The 23,971-nt window shown below is 37.9% G+C and overlaps 1 protein-coding gene across 10 annotated transcripts in view; it reads left to right on the top strand.

The window, feature by feature from the left end:
- The window catches only part of LOC149142958 (2-oxoglutarate (2OG) and Fe(II)-dependent oxygenase superfamily protein), a 316,570-nt gene that overhangs the window by 37,097 nt on the left and 255,502 nt on the right, over positions 1 to 23,971 (top strand). For all 10 annotated transcript variants that reach the window (XR_016265108.1, XR_016265110.1, XR_016265107.1 and 7 more), the window contains exons 3-6: positions 6,728 to 6,811; positions 7,032 to 7,202; positions 17,578 to 17,646; positions 17,752 to 17,878. Coding sequence is in view for 5 of the 10 variants with exons in the window: in XM_089451753.1 (XP_089307879.1) it covers positions 6,728 to 6,811; positions 7,032 to 7,202; positions 17,578 to 17,646; positions 17,752 to 17,878 (451 nt within the window). In the remaining 5 variants the exon portion in view is untranslated. The remainder of the gene's footprint in view (positions 1 to 6,727; positions 6,812 to 7,031; positions 7,203 to 17,577; positions 17,647 to 17,751; positions 17,879 to 23,971) is intronic.

Genomic DNA, 23,971 nt, shown 5'->3' with positions numbered 1-23,971 from the left:
GATGGCCTCAAGTCTTGCAACAGGAGCAAAAGTTTCTTCAAAGTCTATTCCTTCTTGCTGCGCATACCCTTTACACACGAGTCTGGCTTTGTTTCTAATTACTTCTCCATTTTCATTCAATTTATTTTTGAAGACCCATTTTGTTCCAATAACATTCTTATCTTTTGGTCTAGGAACCAGCTCCCAAGTGTTGTTCTTTTCGATTTGCTCAAGTTCTTCATCCATTGCTTTCACCCAACATTCATCTTTGCATGCCTCTTTCACATTTTGTGGTTCGGTGGAGGAAAGTAATGCCAAATAGCTTGAAGCTTCTGCAACTGTTCTTCTAGTTTGTATACCTGCTTCTTTTTGTCCCATGATCTGAGATTCTGGATGGTTCTTCTGAACATATCTGGATGGAGTCTTTTCTTCTATTCTTGTCTGTTCTTCTGCTTCTTCGTGAGGTTCTTCTTGAGATTCTTCTTGAGGTTCTTCTTCTTCATTATTCTGTCTTTGAGGGTAGCTCTCATCTTCTTCGATGTCTTCACGATGTATTTGCCTAGGAATATATCCCTTTTCATCAACCACTACATCAATGCTGTCAACAATTCTGCCAAGTCTTTTATTGTAGCATTTGTATGCTTTGCTATGTGGAGAATAGCCAAGAAGAATGCCTTCATCTGCTCTAGGATCAAGTTTGCCAAGCTGCTCCTCAGTATTCTTGATATAGCATTTGCTCCCAAATATTTTGAAGTGCTTTACCGAAGGAGTTTTACCACTCCAGAGCTCATGAGGGTTTGAGTGCTGTTTACCCGGACATTTGTCTTGTTGAGAATAATAACCGCAGTATGTGCAGCCTCACCCCAGAAGGTTGCGGGGGTTCCTGATTCATCAAGCATAGCACGAGCCATTTGTTGGATTGTTCTGTTCATTCTTTCAACAACTCCATTTTGCTGAGGCGTTCTAGCTGTAGAGAATTCTCTCCTTATCCCATGTTCATCACAGAAATCGAAAAATTCATTTGAAGTAAATTCCCCACCTCTGTCAGATCTGAGGCACTTAATTTTGTGACCTGATTCATTTTCAGCCAAGGCTTTGAAGGTTTTGAATTTTTCGAATGCTTCATCTTTGTGCTTCATAAGCCCTAACCAAACAAACCTGGAGAAATCGTCAATAAATAATATCAAGTATTCCTCTCCTCTAGGTGTTCTTTTCCTGAATGGCCCACATACATCTGTATGTACTAGCTCAAGAGGCATGCTAGCTGATCCTTCTTTCTCTGGAAAGTTAGTCCTGGTTTGTTTTCCAAACTGACATGATCTGCATATGGTGTTGTCAGGAATTTTGATATCTGGAAGATCGCGAACTGCCTGATATTTACATGCTTTCCTTATTTGTGAGAAGCTTAGATGTCCCAACCTTCGATGCCATAACCAGTGCTCTTCATCCTTGCTTAGATAGCATTGTTGTTGTCCTTCTTCAAATATGTACAGATTATTTGGAGTTCTTTTCCCTTTGAGAACTGTTTTACCTGTATCAAGATCACGAACAAGACATCCATTTGATCTGAATATAACCTCGGTTCTTTGATCACACATCTGGCTGACACTTAGTAGATTATGCTTCAATCCATCAACAAATAAAACATTTCCAGCCTTAACATCTTCTTTTAAAGGAGCAATACCTTTTCCTTTTATAGTTGCAGGAGTATCATTTCCAAAAGAGACTTTCTTTCCCTTTTCTAAATTAGAATAAGACTCAAGTTTTTCTTTATCACCTGTCATATGCTTCGAACATCCACTGTCAATGTACCATAGATTTTCTTGTCCTTCTGCATAAAATGCTATCCCACATCTTTCTGTTTGAGGTTCCTTTATTCTCCATGTTTTGGCGCCTGAGGCTTGTTCCTTTTTCTGCTCTTGTACCTTTCTTTCCGGAAACCTGCTTCTGCATTCAAAGTCTTTATGTCCAAAATTATTGCAAATAGAACATTCAACTTCATTTTCAAGAGCTGAAAAGTTGTTATAGGTCCTTTTTGTAATCCCTGTCATACTTCTTTGTTTTTGAGCTTCCCTAGTCATGATTGTTTTATACGCAACACATTGAGCTGCTTTGTGACCAAAGTTATGGCAAGAAAAGCATTGTCCATTGAAGAAGCTTCTGCGATTATTGGATCTACCAGCCAACTGATTGTAATTTCTATTTTCATCTATTCTTGAACCAAATTGAGAAGATTTTACCTGTGGCTGGTTGTGGCTTTTGTTCACCCTTGAGCTGGATTGCCCTTGATAGTTTCTGTTTGACATTTGTCCCTGCTTTACCTGATGATCTTCCTTGTGCTCTTGCTCATTTTTTCTTGCTGCATCAAGATAACTTTTTGAAGTGGATGCTTGAGAAGTTTCTCCATTATAGCCCAAACCTGTCTTATTTAGTGGAGACCGCTGCACACTGATAATCTCATCCAAAGTTTCAGATCCTTTGACAAACTTGAGATTAATAGTTTTTGTTTTCTCAATTTCTTTTCTAAGACCAACAATTTCACCTTCTAATTTTTCAAGATGTTTTTCTTTTTCATCAATTTGGAATTGTAGAGTATCAATAATCATGTTCTTTTCTTCTATGCATCTCTTGAGTCTAGTAATTTCATCATAAAGGTTATCCACATCTACAGCATCCTCATAATCATCATCTTCAAATGCCATTAACAACCTATATTTATTACCTTGTTCATCTTCATCACTGTTTGATAAGCCATCACTATCTTCATGGGTGTAGTAGCTTTTCTTATTTGCACTCTGTTTCTTGTTCCATCTAACTGGTTCCTTTCCTTTATCCTTATAAGAGCATTTTGCAGCATAATGACCTACTCTTCCACAAGCAAAGCATTTGAAAGGTAGCTTACCTCTGAACCTTCCAGAACCCCTTTGAAGATTTCTGACAAAATTTGATTCTTCTTCCTCTTCTTCTGGAACATGACTTGCTTCATAGTGATCTTCTTTGCCTGATGCTTTAAAAGCAGCTTCCCTTCTGTCTGATGGACCTCCCTTTCTCATTTCATAAGCAGTTAGAATTCCATGCAGCTGAGACATGGTGAGGACACGGAGATTTTCCTTTTCTTCTACTGCAGATACTTTAGATTCAAACTTGGGGGATAATGATCTTAGAATCTTTTGAACTACTATAGTCTCTTTTATTTCTTCACCCAAATTTTTCATACAATTAACAATCTCATCTACCCGAAGAAAATAATTAGCCACACTTTCATCATTGTACATCTTGAGAGTCTCATATTGAATCCTGAGAGTTTGAAGTTTAGCTTCTTTTACCTGTTCATCTCCTTCATAGCTAGTGATCATTTTGTCCCATATCTCTTTTGCTGATTTGAAGTGCATGACCTTCATGAACTCTGTTTGGGATATACTTCCTAATAGAGTACTGACTGCTTTTGCATTTGTTTCATACTGCTTTTTCTCAGCTGGATCTGTAGGAGTAACTGAAGGAAAGGCATAGCCTGTTTCTACAATGTTCCAAACTTCTGTACCAAGAGATTGAAGATATGCAGTAATTCTTACCTTCCAATAATTGAAGTTTGTCCCATCGAAGACGGGTGGCCTGATTGATGCTTCTCTCTCGTAGTTGCTCATGATGAACGATCTACCTTCAAGCGATCAAGCTTTTCTGAAGGACCTGCTCTGATACCAATTGTTGGAAATAATACTGAGAGGGGGGGTGAATCAGTATTATCAAGCAATTTACCAAATCTTCCTTATTTGATCTTTTGAATTATTCTTGCATATCAGTACCATAAAATAATGAGCATGAATAAAGAAAATAGACAGTCACACCAAAGAACAAAAGATGTAAGGTGGAAACCCAATGCGGGAAAAAACCACCTGCTGCAATATGTCTCTATCTTCTTTCAAGAAAATCCTTTTACAATGATTTTGTACTGGTGCAGTCCTTTACCAGCACGCAGGCTGCAACCTGCAGAGAGCTACAACTCTCTCTCGTTTTCCAGTCTCTCCTGGAAGGGAGCTACAACCCCCTACTTCTTTTCATGAACAATCAAATGATCAACAAGTATACAACAGATACAGTCCACTACAGATATCAGATCAGTAATTACAGAAATAACCCAGAACACCTTATGAACAGAAATATACAGTCAACAGATCATCTTAAGACAGGGACGCATATTTTCTTTCTGTGGCCTGCGACTGGACGCAGTCTACCTTCTTCTGTTCTGCGTGCAGACGCACTGTTCTTCTAAGCTTTTCCGCGACCGACGCACCCAGTAGCACTATTGCGCCGCGTCTTTTGCTTCAGAGACGCACCCAATATCACAGTCGCGCCGCGTCCTTTGCCTCAGAGACGCACCTGAGCCTTTACTGTCCTGCGTCCCGGCGCACTTTCCCTTCACTGAACCTGCGTCCCTTCAGATATAAGAAATATGAGGACTTCAGAACCAACCCAAACACTCAGATCCACAGATCTGATCATGCGCCATAGAGATCATAGTCCATTAGAAGATTCGCCCTTATAGATCTAGACTAGATCTCACCAAGATATGTTCCACCAAGATGATGCTCAATCCAAATGAACTCCTTTGCTTTATATAGGCAAGCTTCTCCCCAAAACATGGAACAATACCACGAGCCGACACCATAGAAACACAAAACCGTCGGCTAGATACCACACAGGAAACCCCCACGTGCATTTCTCTGCCTTGAAATGTGTGCACTGGGCGGACGCACCTCCTGAACGGCTGGCCTGCGTCCCAGGACGCGGGTTCTGTATGGTATACCTGCGGGGACGCACGTGCTGAACATATTTCCTGCGTCCTTCTTGATTTATCACCTGAATGGGTTTGCCATCAAGGACAACACCTGAATCATAATGCCAACATTTTGTTATGCTTGTCCACGTCCACTGAGACAAGCCTAGGTGCACCACTATATTATCTATTGTATTTTACCCTCAAAGAAGTAATAAAATGGCTCAACAGTTCATTATTTCCAGCCTTTCCCTGGGTGCTTAATATGTATTTTGTTTTTATATTTGCTGAACAAATTGTATGCTTAATATCACTTGTATTCCTACTTAGGAACATTACAAAGAATGTTGGGTGTGTGTTATATTCATTCCATGACTAGCCCCATGGGCGGGGGGCTGATAGCCCCCCCTGTTCGTTGCGCTAGGCGCAGTAGGGGGGTCACAGGGGGGTGGTAGCCCCCCTCTACGGGGTTTGGGGAAGTGCCCTGGGGAATTTTTTTTTGGACCCTATATTAGGTGGGTGGACCTACCTATGGTTTTGTGCGTGGTTTTCGCACATGGTTTTGGGCATGATGGTTTTCTGCCCATGGTATTTTGTAGATCCAGTCAAGGAAACTACAGTTATGTTCTAATCTAGGGTTAATGGATTGAGATTTATGGATGCTTTGGCATGTATATATATGTATTGTAACATTGAAAGGAATATAACGAAAAATCAATCTAGTAGTCCCGGTTTTGGGATCCAGGGGAAAATCTTTGTGTATATCTGTTTTATGTTTTATGTTATCGCCATTGTTTATTTTATGTTTTTAGAATTCGTATGCAGGTAATTTCTGTACGGGGTTAAAACCTATAGAATCTCAAATGAGTGGGTCTCCTTAGTGAAGCCAAATCCCTTGCAAGTTAGTCTAGACTGGTTTGAGTGGGATAGTTTCACCTCCAACTTCTCACCCATCTAGTCACAAAGGAAGAACTAACAAAGAGAGGGTTGTGATCGTGACCCTGCATATCACCCTTGAACATTGGCATTGATCTTTGTATCCTTCCATCATCCTTATCTCCTTTTCTTATTAAAAATTGATTTTAGTCACTGGGGCTACTTGTGAAGTCACCTTGCTCTGTATTTATTAAGCCCTAGTGACTTGTAGGGGAGCCCCACCTTGAAGCTGGAGGAGAGCCGACCTAAAGAGGCAAGGTAGGTTGCCAAGGTTATAATGGGTGGTCTACTCAAGTTCCACTCAAATTGTGTGGTGTGGTTTGGAGCTTTCATCACTTTAACGCACAACTCACCAAGGTAACAGGATGGAAAAGGTAATTCAATCCAACTTCAAAAATGCCCATTATGCATATAGTTAGTACAGGTATATGTAGTCCTTTACTGCACATTTTCAGGTGGTGTACATCACTCTTCATCACTAGGACACTTATATTACCATTTTATTTACTTGAATACATAAGTTATGAATGTAGTGTCCAATTGGATTTTAAGGGCTCGCATATTGTGCCAATCTTAGACATGGGCTAATACTAGTATGTGCATATTGTTTTAGGTTCTCTAAGACCCCTTGTATAGGGCACACATTTTACCATGAAAGTTCATTTTGGTTGGATCCAATCGTAATCTGCTGGGTACAAACTTTGACCTAGTTTCACGGTATATAAGGCAACAAGCAATTTTCAAGCAAGTTTTAAACCTTAGAACTTGTGGTCAAGTTGACCTGTGCTATCTTTGTAATAACCAAAGATTACTTTCAAATGTTCTTAATTGTTTTACTTTTGGTTTTCTTGTGTGGTATTGGATTTTATGGGAAAGCCCCTTGGAAGCACCCTATCTATTCATTTCCGAGCTTGATTTTATGATTTGGGCTCTTTGATACTCTTCCAATTTGTTGTGCAATATGTATAACCTTTCACTATTAGCCATTTTAAGAGGTGCAATGGACAAACAAATCACTGATTATTGTTCAAACTTCAGGTACGGGTGGGATCTTCAATGGTTGAGGCAATGGTGTCTCGATCAGGATCAATATTTTATGGAGATATTAGAAGCCATGATAGAGTAAGTATTTTTCATTTTATCATCTTCCTATTGAATTTATGACATGCCAGGATATTTTTTGAATCTTCATATATTCTAGTAAATGGCTGGGGCCCAATATGAAGTTATTCATAAGAATCAAATTCATCTTGCAGTATGAATCTTGAAATAAGATTTGGTTTGAAGCATAAATAATGTCAAGAAAATAATAAAATTGGATGATTTGTTTTTGTGATCATAGATTCGGCTATCATTTTCTAGCTTCATACACCTCTGCAAGAAGAGCAGACAACTCCACAACGATGCATTTGTTGATAAATGCAGTCAAGATGGATGCCATACACCAAAGATTGATTCCATGGAAGATCCTTTAACTAATTTAGAAGATGGCTCTCAGATTTATCTGGCTCAGGTATGGTGTCTATTTTGTTCTATGTTTTGTTATTTAGTGGAATGGGAGAAGATATTACAGTTGGGAGCATACATTGATGCAAAATGTTGTAGTCTATCAAGGGTCCCATAGTTCCTCAGAACTGATTTGCATCTATGGTTGGATGTAACTGGCAATATTTCATTTATACTCACTATCCATATGCTGTCTAACTCAACTCTTCAGTTTCAACAAAGATTCCTGATGCATTTTTTGCATTCCTTTTTATTTCATTATCCTGTTTAAAAATTAAGACTGATAACATACTGACATTTTTTGTTCTTTTTCTTTATGATAGCCACACCTTTTGTATTGGTTATGATAACCATTTCGTTAATCATATGTTAATAGATAGTTTATTTAATGCCACATTCTGTTGAAGTTGCCACTCTACCCAACTAAAGCTCATGTAACATCTAATTAGTTTCGGTTTACTGGCTTTGAAATCCTAAAGTCCTAACCAACAGCAGGTAAAGGGGTAAGATAACATTTGTATTCATCGATTCATTCATATCAGCAATCACAAAGTGAAAAACAGTATTAAATCACAACAAGAATGTAAATTATCATACAAGATGGGCTGTTCGATGATCTTCTTAAATAAAGAAAAGTAGCATGCCATCTTGACATTGCCTCACACATGAGAGACAACCAACAAGATGGTCAAACCAAGTTGGATCACAGACTAATCTCCAAAATATAAATAATTATACATCCCTGTCAAGTGTCAATCCATCTAATTAATAAGTTGTAACAACTGACGTGATTTCCGAACTGTGTAACTAAGGGCAACCAAATGGCACTATACCAATGCTGCACGAAGCGGGGACTTTTTTTGGAAGTGGGGACGTGGAAGCGTCATTTCCCAAAAATCTAGGAAGTGAAGCATCTACTCTCTCTCTCTCTCTACATATATATATATATTTTGCATTTATATTAAAAAAACATCCAAAATACCAAATTAGTTGTAGAAGACATGAAAACATACATATTTTTACATAAATCAAGATAGATATGGTATTCAAGATTCCATTGTACATCAATGATTAATTATTTGAGCATCAACCATCTAGATTCTAGCAATTACAAACTACATCAATTTTTTAAGCATATCATAAAACATAAAACATTTAGAATATAAACTCATCAAACGGAACTTATCTAGCAAGTGAGCAACTGTCAACATGAGTAATGTCCAAAATTCAAATAATAATGCTTACAAAATAGGCCACTTGGCCACCACCAAGACTTAAGTACACACTGAACTATGAAGAGTAAGACAAGAAAGTTTAAATTCACCACAAGACTACAAGTCTAATCTATGACAAAAGTAGTAAATTGTGAATATATCTACTAATCTCTCCTCCTTCCACCACGAACAATATGTGAGCCTCCACATGGTGGCAATGAAGAAGATGGTGGCAGTGAAGAAGATGGTGGCTCTCTAAGTTGTGGTAGTGGAACTGATGAAGATGAAGCCCTTGCTGTTGATGTTGAAGCAACGAACCTGGGAACCAAGGGACTGGATGGGGGTGGCATCTCAATTCGATCATCATCATCTTGGATAAGAGCATCCTCCAATTGCTCTTATTCCAACACTTCATCCTCCAAATTGGGATCCTTTGAATTTTTGTCCCAAACCTTAAGGTCTTTATTAGTCTTTGCATCATCATAGTAATGAGACAACAATCATAAGTTGTAGTGAACATAAACCAAGCCCTTTGCCTGGTTTAAGTTTAACTTGTTCCTTTTAACACTGTGGATGAAAGAATAAGAGCTCCAACACCTCTCTGCAGAAGAAGTGTTTACCACCTGTGATAGCACCCGCAATGCCAAAGTTTGTAGAAGTGGAGTAGCACCTCCATGCATGTTCCACCACTCAAGAGAAGATAAATTCTCTCGATCTCTAATTGCATGCATGCTCCCAAATGGACCAGTGCTAAGTGTATAGTTGCTCAAATGTTTCCGTAGCATGGTAGACTCCTCATCAGGGACTAATTTATCCAATGCTTTCATATAACTAGATAGAACCTCTGGATCTAGGTGTGGTTTTCTCCTGCTCCCTCCCAGGTGTTGGTGTTGAAAGCCATGATGGATGATAATATTTAGGTGTTAGAACATATGCTAAGGCATGCAATGGAATGTTTAGCATTTCCCATCGTTTTTCCACCTCTGCACGAATATAATTGTACAAGGTGATATCTCTAGGCTCAACAATGTCTTTAATCTGCCCCAACATGCTATCCATTTGCTCATACACCTCCCCAATTATTGGCCTATCTGAATCTGCCTAAGTTACCAAGATACAGATGCAGATATGGATTCGGATCCGGATATGGATCCACTAGTTTTTTTAAAGCTAGGATCCGGATACGCCAAGGAAACGACAAGTACAAATAATTTAAATATATTTTTTATATTTAAAAAATTATAATTTTATATTTTATAATTTATATACATTTGTAAAATGTAATACTTATATAAAACAATTAATATATTTTATTAATAACTTTAAAATTAAAGTACAAATAATTTAAATATTTTTAAAAATAAAAATAAAAAATATAATTTTTATATTTTATAATTTATATACATTTGTAAAATGTAATACTTATTATAAAACAGTTAATATATTTTATTAATAACTTTAAAATTAATATATTATTTATATATTTTATTAATAACTTTAAAATTAATATGTTATTTATAAGTATTAAATATTCATCCAAATTAATTAGTTTACAATTAAAGTAAAACATAACAACAACTATTATAAAATTATAAACATAAATTAAATTAAAGGGACACGAACTATTTAGATTGGATTATAAAGTGAATTGGATTTATTAATTTAATAGGAATTTATTATAAACCATCCAAGACTAAACCTATGAGAGCTGGCAATTTAAAATTGGCAGCATAATAAGCTGATGTCAGACCTGGTCGGCCACTAAATAATCGTGGGATTCAGCAATTGATTTTTCAATAATATTTCAAAAGTCCACACAAGCCACTAAATAATCAGGGATTCAACAATAAATTTTTCAATAATATTTGAAATGTTCTGACACAGGGGATCCAACAATAGATTTTTCAATAATATTTGAAATGTTCTGACACACATTTTTTAACAGGACTCTAAAGTGAACTGAGCAGATCCTGGCAGATCCGGATCCGAATCCGTATCTGATCCGGGGATCCGCATATTCAACTACCCAGACCCACGGATTCGGTAACATAGGAATCTGCAAACTTGATCATGTAATAAATTGGTTTGGTGAATTGCAAAACATATTTAATCCGTGACCAAAAGTAACTGTCAAGAATAGTGTCCTTGGCTACATTTTCACATCTCTGTCAGTGTTAATGTCATCCCATGATTCAGAGGTCACCATATTAGTTAAAGCTTCTCTCACCTTCACTAACCGCCTAAAGGTGAGGTAATAACTTGCAAATCTTGTTTTTGCAAGTTTAAGCAACTGCGACTTGGAGTAAGTGCCATAAAAGTAGTTTACCCTTGTATGCCCTGTGATAAATTTAATAAGTTGTTTCCCACTCTTGTAAAGCTCATTAACCCATCCACATTCTTTGTGCTTCAGAATATCATGCATCAAAAGGTTCAATGTGTGCACCAAGCACCCAAACCAAAAGATGTGTGGATGAGTATGCTCAATAATTTTCCTGCTGCCTTACAATTTGCTGCATTATCAGTGATCACTTGAACCACATTATTAGGTCCAACATCTTTGATTGATTACAATAGGAGATCTGCAATGTTTTGGGAAGTTGCACTGATGGAGGAGGAGTCATGGCATGCAATAAACACTGCACCACTAGCAGAAACACCAAGAACATTTATCAAATGTTGGTTTCTAACATTTGTCCACCCATCTGATATAATAGATACCCCACAATCCACCCACTCATTTGTAAAACGTGTCAACGCTCTTTGAACCTTTGCTTTTTCTCTTTCTAATAACGCTGTTCTAGCTTTCTCATAGCTGGATGACATTATTCACACTGTTTTTATGATGAAGGATTAAGGACAATCTATTGAATCATAAGAAAGTAATGCAAGAGCTTCATCTCAAGATCTTAAGACATTGACTACTATCAAAGATAAATATCAAAGTGTATGCATATGATACCTTTATATGTTCCATCCTTATTCTATTCAGTCTTAATCTATTAGTATTCTAAGCCATTTTAAGGGCATTTGTTGGAGGAGAAATCATGGAAATGATGGTTGTTCATTTTTGGTGTTCCAAGCCATTTTAAGGGCATCTTGTTTGAGGAGAAACTATGGAAATAATGGTTAATATTCAATATTTAGAACTTCACATGGACTCTAAAAGATTAGAATTAAGGGTTAGTGCTTCGAAATTGTTGATGTTATTATTTCTCTAGATGACTCTAACATTAGTATGTCTTTTCTACTATGAAAAATTTGGATGGCTTGGGAAAAGGTGGCACCTGCCATGCTTATTTGACAATGAAATGGATATAGAAGAGGTGTTGATTTTGCACAATTTGGTCCTAGAAAACTTAGCATAACACTATTTCACACAATTACAGATTTCTTCCTACGAGGCTAGCTTGGAAAGGACCTTATGTTGGAGACACCTCAAGATGAAGGCACTAATACGTGGAAGTCTTGGACTCGTCTTTCATATGATTTTGGCATGATACGATCAGATTGTATAGTTATTAAGGAGCTTCAATTGTGAGATTAATATTCATACACTAGGGTAACTTTGCTTAGATTGGATGTGGAGAGATAAAAAGTTCATATGGATTTACAAACCTAGGCATTTGTACCAATTTTTTTATGCACCATTTTCTTTACAAGACAAGTTGAATTGGTGTTGGTATCTTTCATAGTTGAATTGCCCTGTGATGGTTTGGTCCTTCAAGGTATGTATGTATGTATTATGTACGTATGTATGTAAACTCTTGTTTTTTAACTGAAATGGTGTCAATCTTCTAGGACATGTCAATAAAAATCAAAGCTTGAAGAAAAACACATTCTAATTTAATGATGAACCACAACCACCTGAAGTCAGTCTCATTTAATTTCAACATAAACACATAATTGGACTTTTATGTTACCAAGCTTGGCTTGAAGTACCAAGCAAGCTTATTAGCCTGCCTACATACCTCAACTTATTTTGAGTCACTGTTGTTGGTTGGTTAGAGATTATCCAAGAATCAAAAGAAACAACATACATTGCCCTAGCTTGTAACTGCCCTTCATGCATAAAGGAAAAGATATGAAGAGAAAGGAATAGTCTTTTCCACATTCCAAGAAAGCAAAATGAATCTAAAAGAAAGTAGGCCTTTCTCAAAAGGTAGGAGGAACAAGGAACAAAAGGTAAGAAATAAGAGCGAGACTTGTAACAATCTGGGAGGGGGTGTCTCATGGTGTACTCCTCCCATTCTGTTGTATAGATATTGGATAATGATTCTCTTATACTCTATTATAAATGGGGATCTTTACTGTATTTTTTGGTTGAGTTTTCTCTGGATACGACTATTTTAGTTTCCATGAATGACATATTTTAGTTTTTGTATGTCAATGATATTGATATTTGGATTTACTGCACAATTCACTCATTTTTCATTCAGTGTATGAATCAAAATCCACAACGTTATTTGTTAGTGGTGAACTGGTAGATAATATTATTTTCACACCATTTATTTGACAAAGGATTAAGGGCAATCTATTGAATCATAAGAAAGGAGTGCAAGATTTTAATATCAAGATCTTAGGACAACAACTACTATCAAAGAGAAATATTAATTTGGTTCTGCATGACTATATCGTGATGAGATTGTGTCACTTTGAACAACTGTTTATTAAGAAGAGTGCCTATTCGGTGTTTCTGTTGTCATGGATATTCGGTATGTACAATTGCATATCAAGCTTCATATGCATCGAAAGCAGGAAAGGCCACACAATGAAGCTTACAAAGGGTGTGAAGTGTGCTGATGCATTGTCTGATGGGTATTTGTGCTTCTATGAAGTGAGCCACCTTTTTATGTCAGATAGTTCATTGCAACCCTACACAAGAAGAAGGACAGGTTTGGTGCTTGGAATTGCGATTTCTGATAAAGGTCATCTGAATATATTACATATGCTTTGTGTAGAGTAATATTAAATTAAGGGATCTCATATCAGTGATCTCTGTGGAAGGGGACCACATATTGTTGAATTGGGGTAGCATCGGATGTGCTCTAGCCATGAAAATTGGTGGAGAGGTTAAAGCACATGAGATCTCCAAGCCCCAAAAATGGTCTGGGCAGATTCTAACCGGTTTGAGAGATATTAAAATAATTAATATTTTTAATGGAGTTCCTAAGTCTAAACTTAGGAAAAATAAAATATTAATGAGCATTAATATAAAACTGGGTTAGAAGGTTCCAAAAGTCATGGATCAAGCCAAATCTAATCTTATCCGTTGATTAGAGATTTAATCTCGGTCGTTGATGGACCAACGAGAAAAGTATAAGAGGAAGCTTGAGGGTTAGTTGGAGAATACACCAGAGTGATCAGTCATTCATTTTGCTAGAGCGGGGTTGCTAAGAAAAGTTGAATCAGTGATCAGCAGCGAGGAACAGTGAGTACGAGGCAGAGAGGCAGGGACAATACTAGGAGACCAAAACAGAAGCGGAGAGAGCCAGAGCAGCAGTCAGTTCAGGCTACGCAAAGCCCAGCAGAGGTAGCCCAAAGCCCAGAGAGACTACATCATCCACATAGAGGGCAGAGGGAGAGACGCAGAGGCTCCCAGAGGCTGCACAGTGCCTCAGAGGGCTGACGCAGAGGCCATAAGGGCCAACACTGAGCTTTAGTTGTGCTAGAGAGGGTTTCTATGGGACATGTTTTTTGAATACCTGTTTCCGGACATAGAGGTATTGCTGCTGTATATTTTTCTCTGTCGGGTGAGCTGGTTTAGGCACCCAGATGTACTCAGATAAACTGCATAATAATATAACCCTCTGAATAGCTGCATCAGTTTTCCCGCATTGGGTTTTTCCAGGGTCATTGGTCCAAAAATAACGGTGTAACTTGTGTGCTTGTTTTCTTTGAGTTGATGATCTGTAGATGTTGATATTGTACTTGTGTTTATTTTCAGTATATACATGGTAAATAACTTGTTAAGTAATTAAACAAGTAAGAAGAAATAAACTAGATAGTACAAGAAGAATTTCTAACAGGTTAGAATTAGAAATTCCAACACATATGATCGAATTTCATTTGTCAAAAGGAAAGGATTATTTTGATGAAGAGACTCTACCAACCCTATATGAATCTTGTCCTCACTAGCGAACATGTCATAATACATTGGAGATATGTTTGAGAATGGAAAGCTATTCTGAATTATGGAGGTATCCACCATTGGTGTCTACATCACTGGCTATTGCGAGGTATAGTTTATCAATACACGAATTTTAGTAATAAAGAGCACTAGACACATGCCACGTGATTTAGCAGACAAAAGAGAAGCTTCTTTGATGATTTGAGCACTCTGTTGATTCTGTTTTTCCTCATAAGTCGTGGGGTGTAAATAATTAGCGGGTTGACAATAGTAACAACACCATCTTTCTTTGCTACTGTTCATGATTTCCTTCTTTAGGGAAGCCATGCACTAATATAGCTTGAAATATTATGAATGCAACCCATTCTGATAACTATTTTCATGACAAATCCTTTGGAATCAAATGCCTTGAAGCCTATAAATGTGAATCTCCCTCTTATTATCATTTCAAGATTCACAGAGTAATAAACTAAGAAATTAGAATACAATTATTCATAACCAGAAGAGGATTTAGAGTTTTCAGTATACATTGATGGAACAGGGCATTACGACTCAGATGATGTTCTGCTCCCTAGTTTTTTATTTACTTATTATGTTCTTGCTATATCCATAATTGATCATCTAGTTCTTTAACTATCTTCCTTTTTTAGAGCCAAGAAAATTCTCTCATCTGCTCTTTTTCGAGAATATCCATCTTTCAGCGTTGCCTTGCATTAACATTATTCATTGCAGAACATTGTGTTTTCCGTTTGCTCATCAGGTCCTCCACTTTAGCTCAACTTGAAGTAGCAGATATTTGATTTGATCTTTATGTAATAGAAAGTGGTGGGCATCCTTTTAAAATAGTTTGGGGCTGTATTCTTAAAGAGACATAAAACATTGAGCATCGAATTGAAAGGACTAGTCTTTAGCATGATTGTTAAAGGTGCTGGTGATATCTTCAAGGATCTTTCTTGGTCCATTGATTAAACATGTTAAAGAAAGTACAAATTTTGAAGATAGAAAGTTATCACGACCAGTGTTGAAGATATCGGTATCGGCAAAATATCGGCGAGGGTCCAAAAAACATATATCAGCAAATATCGGCAAGTATAAAAAATGCATAACATATTCATTTTTTTTTTTTTTTTTTTTTTTTTTTTTTTACAGATTTCTAAACATATAAAGCAATAACAACATGAACTAAACACATTGGCACATAAATATGAAGAAAGCACTGATATATATGATGTCAAATAGAAATGATACATCAAACTTCAAAGGCGATACCAAATCTTGCTGATCCCTGATAATTGTCCAATCAAGGACTAAAACAAAATAACATCACATATCCTGCTTATCCCTGATAATTGTCCAATCAAGGACTCAAACAAAATAACATCACATATATAAAACTTAAAAGTATTTCATCGTCATGAGTTATAAACTTATATGTAGCAAAAGTTGCAAAACAAATAAAACTAGCAGCTATCTATCTGAGACCATTGGCCTCTCCCTAGCAGCTTTCTTTCTGTCTTGTTCAGCAATTGCTTCAAGAGATTTTTGTATAACCTCCGCATTAGAAACCATACAAGGCATTACATCTGCATCATGTGCATGGAGTCTAGCCAAATGGTATTTCAATTGTGTAACCCCTTTTGACATCTTGGTCCCACACAATTTGCATGATATATATGCCCGATTTGCCCCACCAACAGCCTCCCCATACTCCCAAAATGAGTCCAAGGCTTTTGGCATATTTGACATTTGTAGTGAACTAATTCAAACCTAGGGCACCAAAAAAACAAAAAATTGGCATTAAACCCCCCAACACAAAAAATAATAAGTAATAACCACCTCATTTAAAAAAATTACTACATTATTTGCATTTTGCAATGTGAATGAAAAATGACCATAAGAGGGTGCATAAGAAAGTTGAAAAAAAAAATGAAGCTTGCTGTCCAAATATGGAGAAAACCCTTGCATTGGCTCATGAGCATGAAAATCATAGCAAATGGGAAAAAAACAAAGAAACAAAATGTTGGTAGGCAAAGAGGCAACCAAGCATAACCCTAAATCTATGAAAAAATCATTAATGTAGGGGTTTTTAAGAACATACCTGTTAATGAAAGAAATGAAGTTTGTCTCACTGTTCTTCAATCTTTGATCCACAAAAAATTCTTAGTTGGTGGTGATAATCATTGTTTGATCCTTAAACCCTCTTTGACAACCACAAAACTCTTCCCCTTCCTTCTTCAACACTTAGAAACAAAAATGAAGAAAAAAAACGATTTTCCCTTTTTCTAGCCGTGGCATAACACACCCAATGATATTTTCTATCGTCTCGTGATGTACTCGGAAATATCGCGATATTTTCTTGGCGATATTTCGGCTCGCCAAAATATCGCGATATTTCCGATATTCGGCGATATATCGCCGATATTATCATCATGGATCACAACAAGTCAAGATGATCATACTTCCCAGTTGTGTTTGGAATCAATACATATTAGGAATCAAGGGCTGTGCACCGATGCTGACATGCCAGTGATCAACAAACACTGATATCGTCTATTGAATTTTTCTTCTTTGCATGAGCCCTTGCCTGGCATTGTTACTAGACAAGTGCTCCAGGGCCCATCACACCATGTCAATAATGCATGCCATTTGCAATCCAATGTTATACTACATCATTTCTTATCTTAGGCACACAACATTCAATCATATGAATGATCATGCATATTGTTGGTGCTTTATCTCACTGCCCAAGTTCTGCATGATCTTCCATATATACATGCTATTTAAACAGAAAAGTAGTTGCAAGTTGTTTGCATTTATGCTTATAGCTAATAGTCATCTCTTACAAGGATTAGGATTTCTGCAGTAACTTCAAGGATTTTGCTTCTGTTTGAGTTAGTTTCCGGGCATTAGCATAATGACTAAATCATCCAAGCTAGAGAATTCCTTTCAAATTAAAAATATGACATCAGCAAATTGAAATACTTGTATTATAGATTTGATACTAATGAGCAGACTGATATGGGCAATTGTATCTTGTAAAGGTTCCACTCATCAACAAAGACGAAAAAGGAGAATCTCCACTGGGAGCCCTTCTAAAAGATATAATTATGGTAGGCAGCTTATTTTTCTCAAATATAAACAGGTACTTAATTTGATTAGGTGAAACTCTTCCATTTAAATTGCTCAATAAAGAGTAAGTTGTTTATTTTATGCAGCCGGGATTTTTGCAAACGAATGCTATATCCTGTAGCAATTTGTGGATGAACATAACTCAGTCAAGATCAAGTACACATTATGATCCACATCACAATCTGTTGTGTGTTGTTGCTGGGTGCAAAGAAGGTAAATCATCTGCTAGTTTGTTCATTGGGGAAATTATTATCCGCTCATATTTTGTATACTCTCATGCACACTGTTTTTGTATGAGATATTGTTCAGTTAGAGAACTTTATCAAGACAGGCATAAAGTATACATCTGTTGCAGGCAAACTAAAAGATGTATTGGACAGTTTTAATCAGTGTTGATAGCATTGGCATCAGCAAAAAATTATGGAGGGTCTGAAAAACATTTTCTCGGAAACATCGGTGAAAAAAATGGCAAAAATTGGCAAACATTAAAAAATACAATATATATATATATATATATATATATTCATTTTTTTCAAAAATTTAAACATATAAAAAACAACAACATCAGATAAACACATTGGCATACAAATATGGAGAAAGCATTGGTATATATGATGTAGTGGATGCCAAATAGAAAATGATACATCAAAGTTGATATTGAATCTTGAACCTCGATAGCTGTCCAATCAAGGTCCTCCACCAAGGGAAAAATGGATTTTTTAAGAAAATTTGACCCCTTGGACCTTGGTGGTTAAGTCAAAGTGATTTTTTTGAAGATATTAGTCCAAAATATTATTTTTTGGATTAATAAAAAAAGGGTTTTAAGAGAAATTCGAATTTTTCATCAAAAATAAAAAATGAACGGTGGAGATCAAGTTATTTTCAAAGGAAGATTAATGGATAAGATTATTTTGACAAGGATCAAGCCAACTAACTGTTATTTCCACTTGGAGGGGTTTTCTCTCTCATTTTCTATATAAAGAAGCTATCAAGCTCCTCATCTTATCTTTGGATGATGTAATTTTGCAACACATGTACTGAGCCTTGCTTTGTTGGAATTGTATTTTCATAATATAAAGACTTTGGGGTTTCAATTCATGGTGTTCTTCTATCTGGTAATGTGTGGTATGTGCTAGTAATTTTTTCATGCTCTATATTATATGCGCTTCATAATTGTTATTTCATTTCCTAGCAAGACAAAACATCTATTGGTACAGATATCTTGCCTTAGGTGTTGGGTTTAGATTTATAGATTTAAACCTCTCATGATCTAACTATTTATCTTTTAAGTTTGAATAGAGATCTACAGGTACGCCAGCTCTTGGTCTCCAAGTTCACACACTGTGGGGAAGGATCGACCATGTTTGGATTTTGAGCTTTCATTTTGCAGGGTACTTTGCAGAAGGGTTTGGGTTGGCGATCTATTTACATACATCATTCAATTTAAAAACTCTCAAAAAATTAAATCTCTTTCTCTTGTGCTATAACAAAATTTATACGCTAATAAGGGCAAATTTATTTTGTAAATATTTGTAAATAAATTTTCTAACCCTTTTATTTTTATTCTAACACATTTTAAATTTTATATAGCATTTGGGGTTTTGAATTTTGAATTTTTTGTATATATTGAGTATTTGGGCTATCTATTTTCATTTTGCAGGTAAGGATCAAGCTCTTAGAAGGAAGGAAGGCTGATCTGTGAAAATTCCTACTCTGAAGGAACCCCTACCGCAGCAATTCTGAATCTACTTCACCTACTTGATTTTTAAATTACGTTCATCAAGTTATTCTTCTGAATACTGAAGCAAATGACTTCTGCAGCCTACACTTAATTAAATATTTGATCTCAAGAAACATAAAACATAGCAAAGAACAAGATACATAGGACACACTTATTTTTGGACACAATAGTCCCAGGAAAAACCCAATGCGGGAAAACTGGTGCAGCGGTTCTGAGGGTTTATTATTATGCAGGAGAAATATTTGAATACAAATCTAGGATGCTCATCTAGCAATCCCTTACAGAGAAAATACTGGCGGAAAATCTGAGTGAGTTTTACCTCACTTCACTGGGCAGAATTCTAGTTGATCCAGCACAAGACTGGTTAACCTTGGCTATTTCTGAGTTGGCCATGCGTAGGCCCTGCGTCAGCCTTTCACGCTCTGCGTCATCCCTGCTTCACCTCTTCTGTCCTCTGTGTTAGCTATCCTGGTAGTTCTCACTATTCCCGACAGTTTCGACTTCTGCACAACAGGCAGCTTTTTTGCTTTGCGTTGGCCCTTTTGGCTCTGCGTCAGGGTTGCGTGGGCCCAGATTAGCCCAACGTCAGCTCTCTCGGCTACTGCACTGCCTCTTTGCAAGCTCTCTCCGCCTCTTTGTCAGTATTCTCTGGAAAGTCCTGTCTGATTCTCATTGCCCCTCTGCTGTTGAATGATCATTTAGTTTGAATTTCTTAGCTTCCTAGCCCCATAAATCGAACTCCAGATCAATTCGTTCTCTCCGCGTGTGTTTCCAAATGAACCCCAAGCCTCCATTTTATAATTTCCCTATTGAGTCTTCAATGACTGAGATTAAGTGTTTAATCAACGACTAAGATTAAAACATGACTTGATCCGCTTTATAGATCATTCTCACCCTTATTTTGATTAATACCCATTAATATTTTAATTTTCCTAAGTTTAGACTTAGGAACCCCATTAAAAATATTAATTATTTTAATAAAATACAATCCGGGTGGAATTTCACCAGACGGTTTTTGGGTTCTTTAGAATTCATGTGCCTTAGCCTCTCCACCAATTTTCAAGGTTAAAGAACTTCCGATGCTACCAAAAATTAACACTCCTCTTAGCGAGGAAAATAATCTAGCAGCAATGTCCATCTGCATGCTGCTTGTTTCTGAAGCACCTCCTTTCTGCACTGCTATTGCTACCAACACTGTGCTGCTGCTAGTACTGTACTGTACTATTGCTGCCCCTGACACTGCCACTGCCACTGCTACATCTGTACTACAACTCCCTCTCAAATGCTGCATCTGCTATGCTGCTAGCATTGCCACTGCTAACACTGCATCCGTACTGCAACTCAGCTGCTGAGAGAAGCAATTGAAAAACATCCAAAATTAGTTGAACTTAACCGTGTTCAACATAATATAATGAATGTTGGAATCTGACTATTGCTGATTCTGACCCTCTGAATCTTTTGCGCTGCCACTGATTCCAGCACAGTGCCAACTGCACTGTTGCCAACCTTGCTCTATGCTGATACATCTCTGGTCCCTAACTACTGCATTTGTCCTCCAAACACTCCACTGCATCATCTGACACTAAGTCCATCTTGCTACTGCTGAATCTTGGGCTCTCGTAGCAAGGAATTGATCCAAGAGGTGGACTCCTCAAGGATCCTGCCCACATGTAGTCCTCCTGACTACAGCTCAATATTGCCCCATGTCTCTCCTGGAGATGTGTGGGCACTCATGGTAAACTCATCCTCGTCAATCTTTGCTGAAGCAACCTTAGGACCATGTTTCTCATTCTTATCCTTTTTCTTCAAAGGACACTGGGATGCATAGTGGCCCATCTCGCCACAACTAAGACATTTCACCTTTGAAATATCCTTCTTTCATTTCTGCTTGTGCTATCCCTTTGATGCTAGAGTTGCATTCTCCTCCTCCTCCTTCGTCTTTGTGCCACTCCCACTGCTGCCATTGAGGTTGACCTTTATTAGGTCCATCCTTAACTCCTCCTGTTGAATAGCCGCCCACATCTCCTCCCATGAAGGTAGTTTTCCTCTGCCCAATATGCTTTGGACAAAAACTTGCCATTCTTCTGACACTCCATTCAGGGCTATCCTCACCCTCGCGGTTGGCTGAGGTGTGGACCCCACTGTAGCAAACTGGTCTCTAGTGTCCTGAAGATGTTGAAGATACAGGTTCACCCCTTCTCCTTTCTGCATCAAAGTCTGCTGCAACTTCTGCTCTAAGTACATCTTCTGTTGTTCGAAAGAGCCTTCATACAGAGAAGACAAGGCTTTCCACATCTCTCGAGCTGTATCCTTGCCCTGCAAGTGTGAGACCACTTGATCTCAAACTCCATCGAGAATGAGCCTCTTTGCCTTCCCTTGCTCAGCTTTGTACTTCTTCCTTTGATCGTTGTCAGCAGGAACAACCACAGTACTCTTGACGTAGGCCTCGAGATCATATTCCTTCAGAACAACTAAGATTCTGGTCTTCCATATGACATAGTTGGAGGCTTCGTCCAACTTGTCCTGACCTCTGAGCCCATGCGATGCCATCTCATCCAACTGTCGAACTGACTCCTCTAGTCATTGCTTAGCACTGCTCAGTTGCTCAGCAAGTGAGGAATTCAAACTTTTTGGCAGAAAGTTCTCTGAGGAGAAAATTCCTCTTCTACTCTTCGTTCTTTTCTAGCAGATTTATGCCCCGACAGAAATTGCGCCCTTCAAGCACTGTGCTGAGGCTTTGCTTCACTCCCTCTACCTTTGCAAACTTACGAATTGGAAATCATACCTCTCTGTCATCTCATTCAGAGAGAGATTTCTTCGGATATGCTTCCCGGCAAGGACTGCGCAATCCCTTCAAGGGGATTCGAATTGCTGCCAAGTGCAGCTTTCGGCCTCACTGCTCAACACTGGATCTGCTCTTCTTGTTTCAAAATCAATGCTCTGATACCATGTGAAAATTCCTACTCTGAAGGAACCCCTACTGCAGCAAACTTGAATCTACTTCATCTACTTGATTTTTAAATTACATTCATTAAGTTATTCTTCTAAATACTGAAGCAAATTACTTCTGCAGCCTACACTTAATTAAATATTTGATCTCATGAAACAGAAAACAGAGCAAAGAACAAGATACATAGAACACACTTATTTTTGGACACAATAGTCCCCAGAAAAACCCAATGTGGGAAAACCGGTGCAACAGTTCTGAGGGTTTATTATTATGCAGGAGAAATATCTGAATACAAATCTAGGATGCTCATCTAGCAATCCTTTACAGAGAAAATACTGGCGGAAAATTTGAGTGAGTTTTACCTCACTTCACCCGGTAGAATTTCGGCTGATCCGACACAAGATTGGCTAACCTTGGCTATTTCTGTGTTGGCCCTGCGTAGGCCCTGCGTCAACCTTTTAGGCTTTGCGTCACCTCTTCTACCCTCTGCGTTAGCAATCCCGATTGTTCCGGCAGTTCCTGCTGAAATTGGTAGTTTTGGCTTCTGCGTGACAGGCAACCTTTCTGCTCTGCATTGGCCCTTCTGGCTCTGCGTCAGGCCTGCGTGGGCCACACTGGCCCAACGTCAACTCTCCTGACTACTGCATTGCCTATTTGCAAGCTCTCTCCACCTCTCTGTCAGTATTCTCCGGAAAGTCCTCCTCCCAGATTCTCACCGCCCCTTTGCTGCTGAATGATCACTTAGTTTGAATTTCTCAACTTCCTAGCCCCATAAATCGAACTCCAGATTAATTCATTCTCTCCGTGTGTGTTTCCAAATGACCCCAAGTCTCCATTTTATACTTTTTCTTTTGAATCTTCAACGACCAAGATTAAGTCTCTAATCAACGACAAAGATTAAAACATGACTTGATCCACCTTCTAAATCATTCTCACCCATATTCTGATTAATACCCATTAATATTTTAACTTTCCTAAATTTAGAGTTAGGAACCCCATTAAAAATATTAATTATTTTAATAAAATACAAATGGTTTTTGGTTCTTTAGAACTCATGTGCTTTAGCCTCTCCACGAATTTTCAAGGCTAGAGCACTTCCGATGCTACCAAAAACTAACATTATCTAGAATTTGGAGGGCAAGATCTAGCCTTTCCAAGCTACATTGGCTCAACGCTCAGCTAGAAGAAGGAAGCCGCTAGCCTTTTGAGGCTTTTTGGAGTGGTTTTATAGTGAGATTTTGGTGTTTTTCGAGGGTTTGAGTGCATTTGAAGGGTAGCCGCAGACCCTAGGGGCTCTTTCTAGCTAGCCACACCCCTTAGGGCTCTCTTAACCCTAACGACAACCTCCTAAGGCTTGGATGCAGGCCTTTGTGGCCTCTTTAGGTCAGCTGCAGGCCTCTAGCGGTAGGCCACAACCCTTTTTGGTCTCCTCCAACCAAGCGACATCCTTTTTGGGCATAGTTGCAGGCCATAGGGCCTTTTCTTGGCTTGCCACAGGCCTAGATAGTGTTGCCTAAGGTAGCCACAACCTTTAGGAGGGCCAATCCTCCTAGCCATAGCCCCTAGACGGGCTTTTCCCTTAGCCGCTAGCCCTATTGGGCCTTTTTTCCTCATT

The sequence above is a fragment of the Pinus tabuliformis genome, chromosome X, assembly GCF_031772625.1.
Source record: "Pinus tabuliformis cultivar Carrire ecotype Pingquan chromosome X, CPIR1, whole genome shotgun sequence".
Taxonomy (NCBI): Eukaryota; Viridiplantae; Streptophyta; class Pinopsida; order Pinales; family Pinaceae; genus Pinus; species Pinus tabuliformis.
Note: the sequence above shows the minus strand (reverse complement) of the source record. Positions and strands in the feature narration are given on the sequence as shown.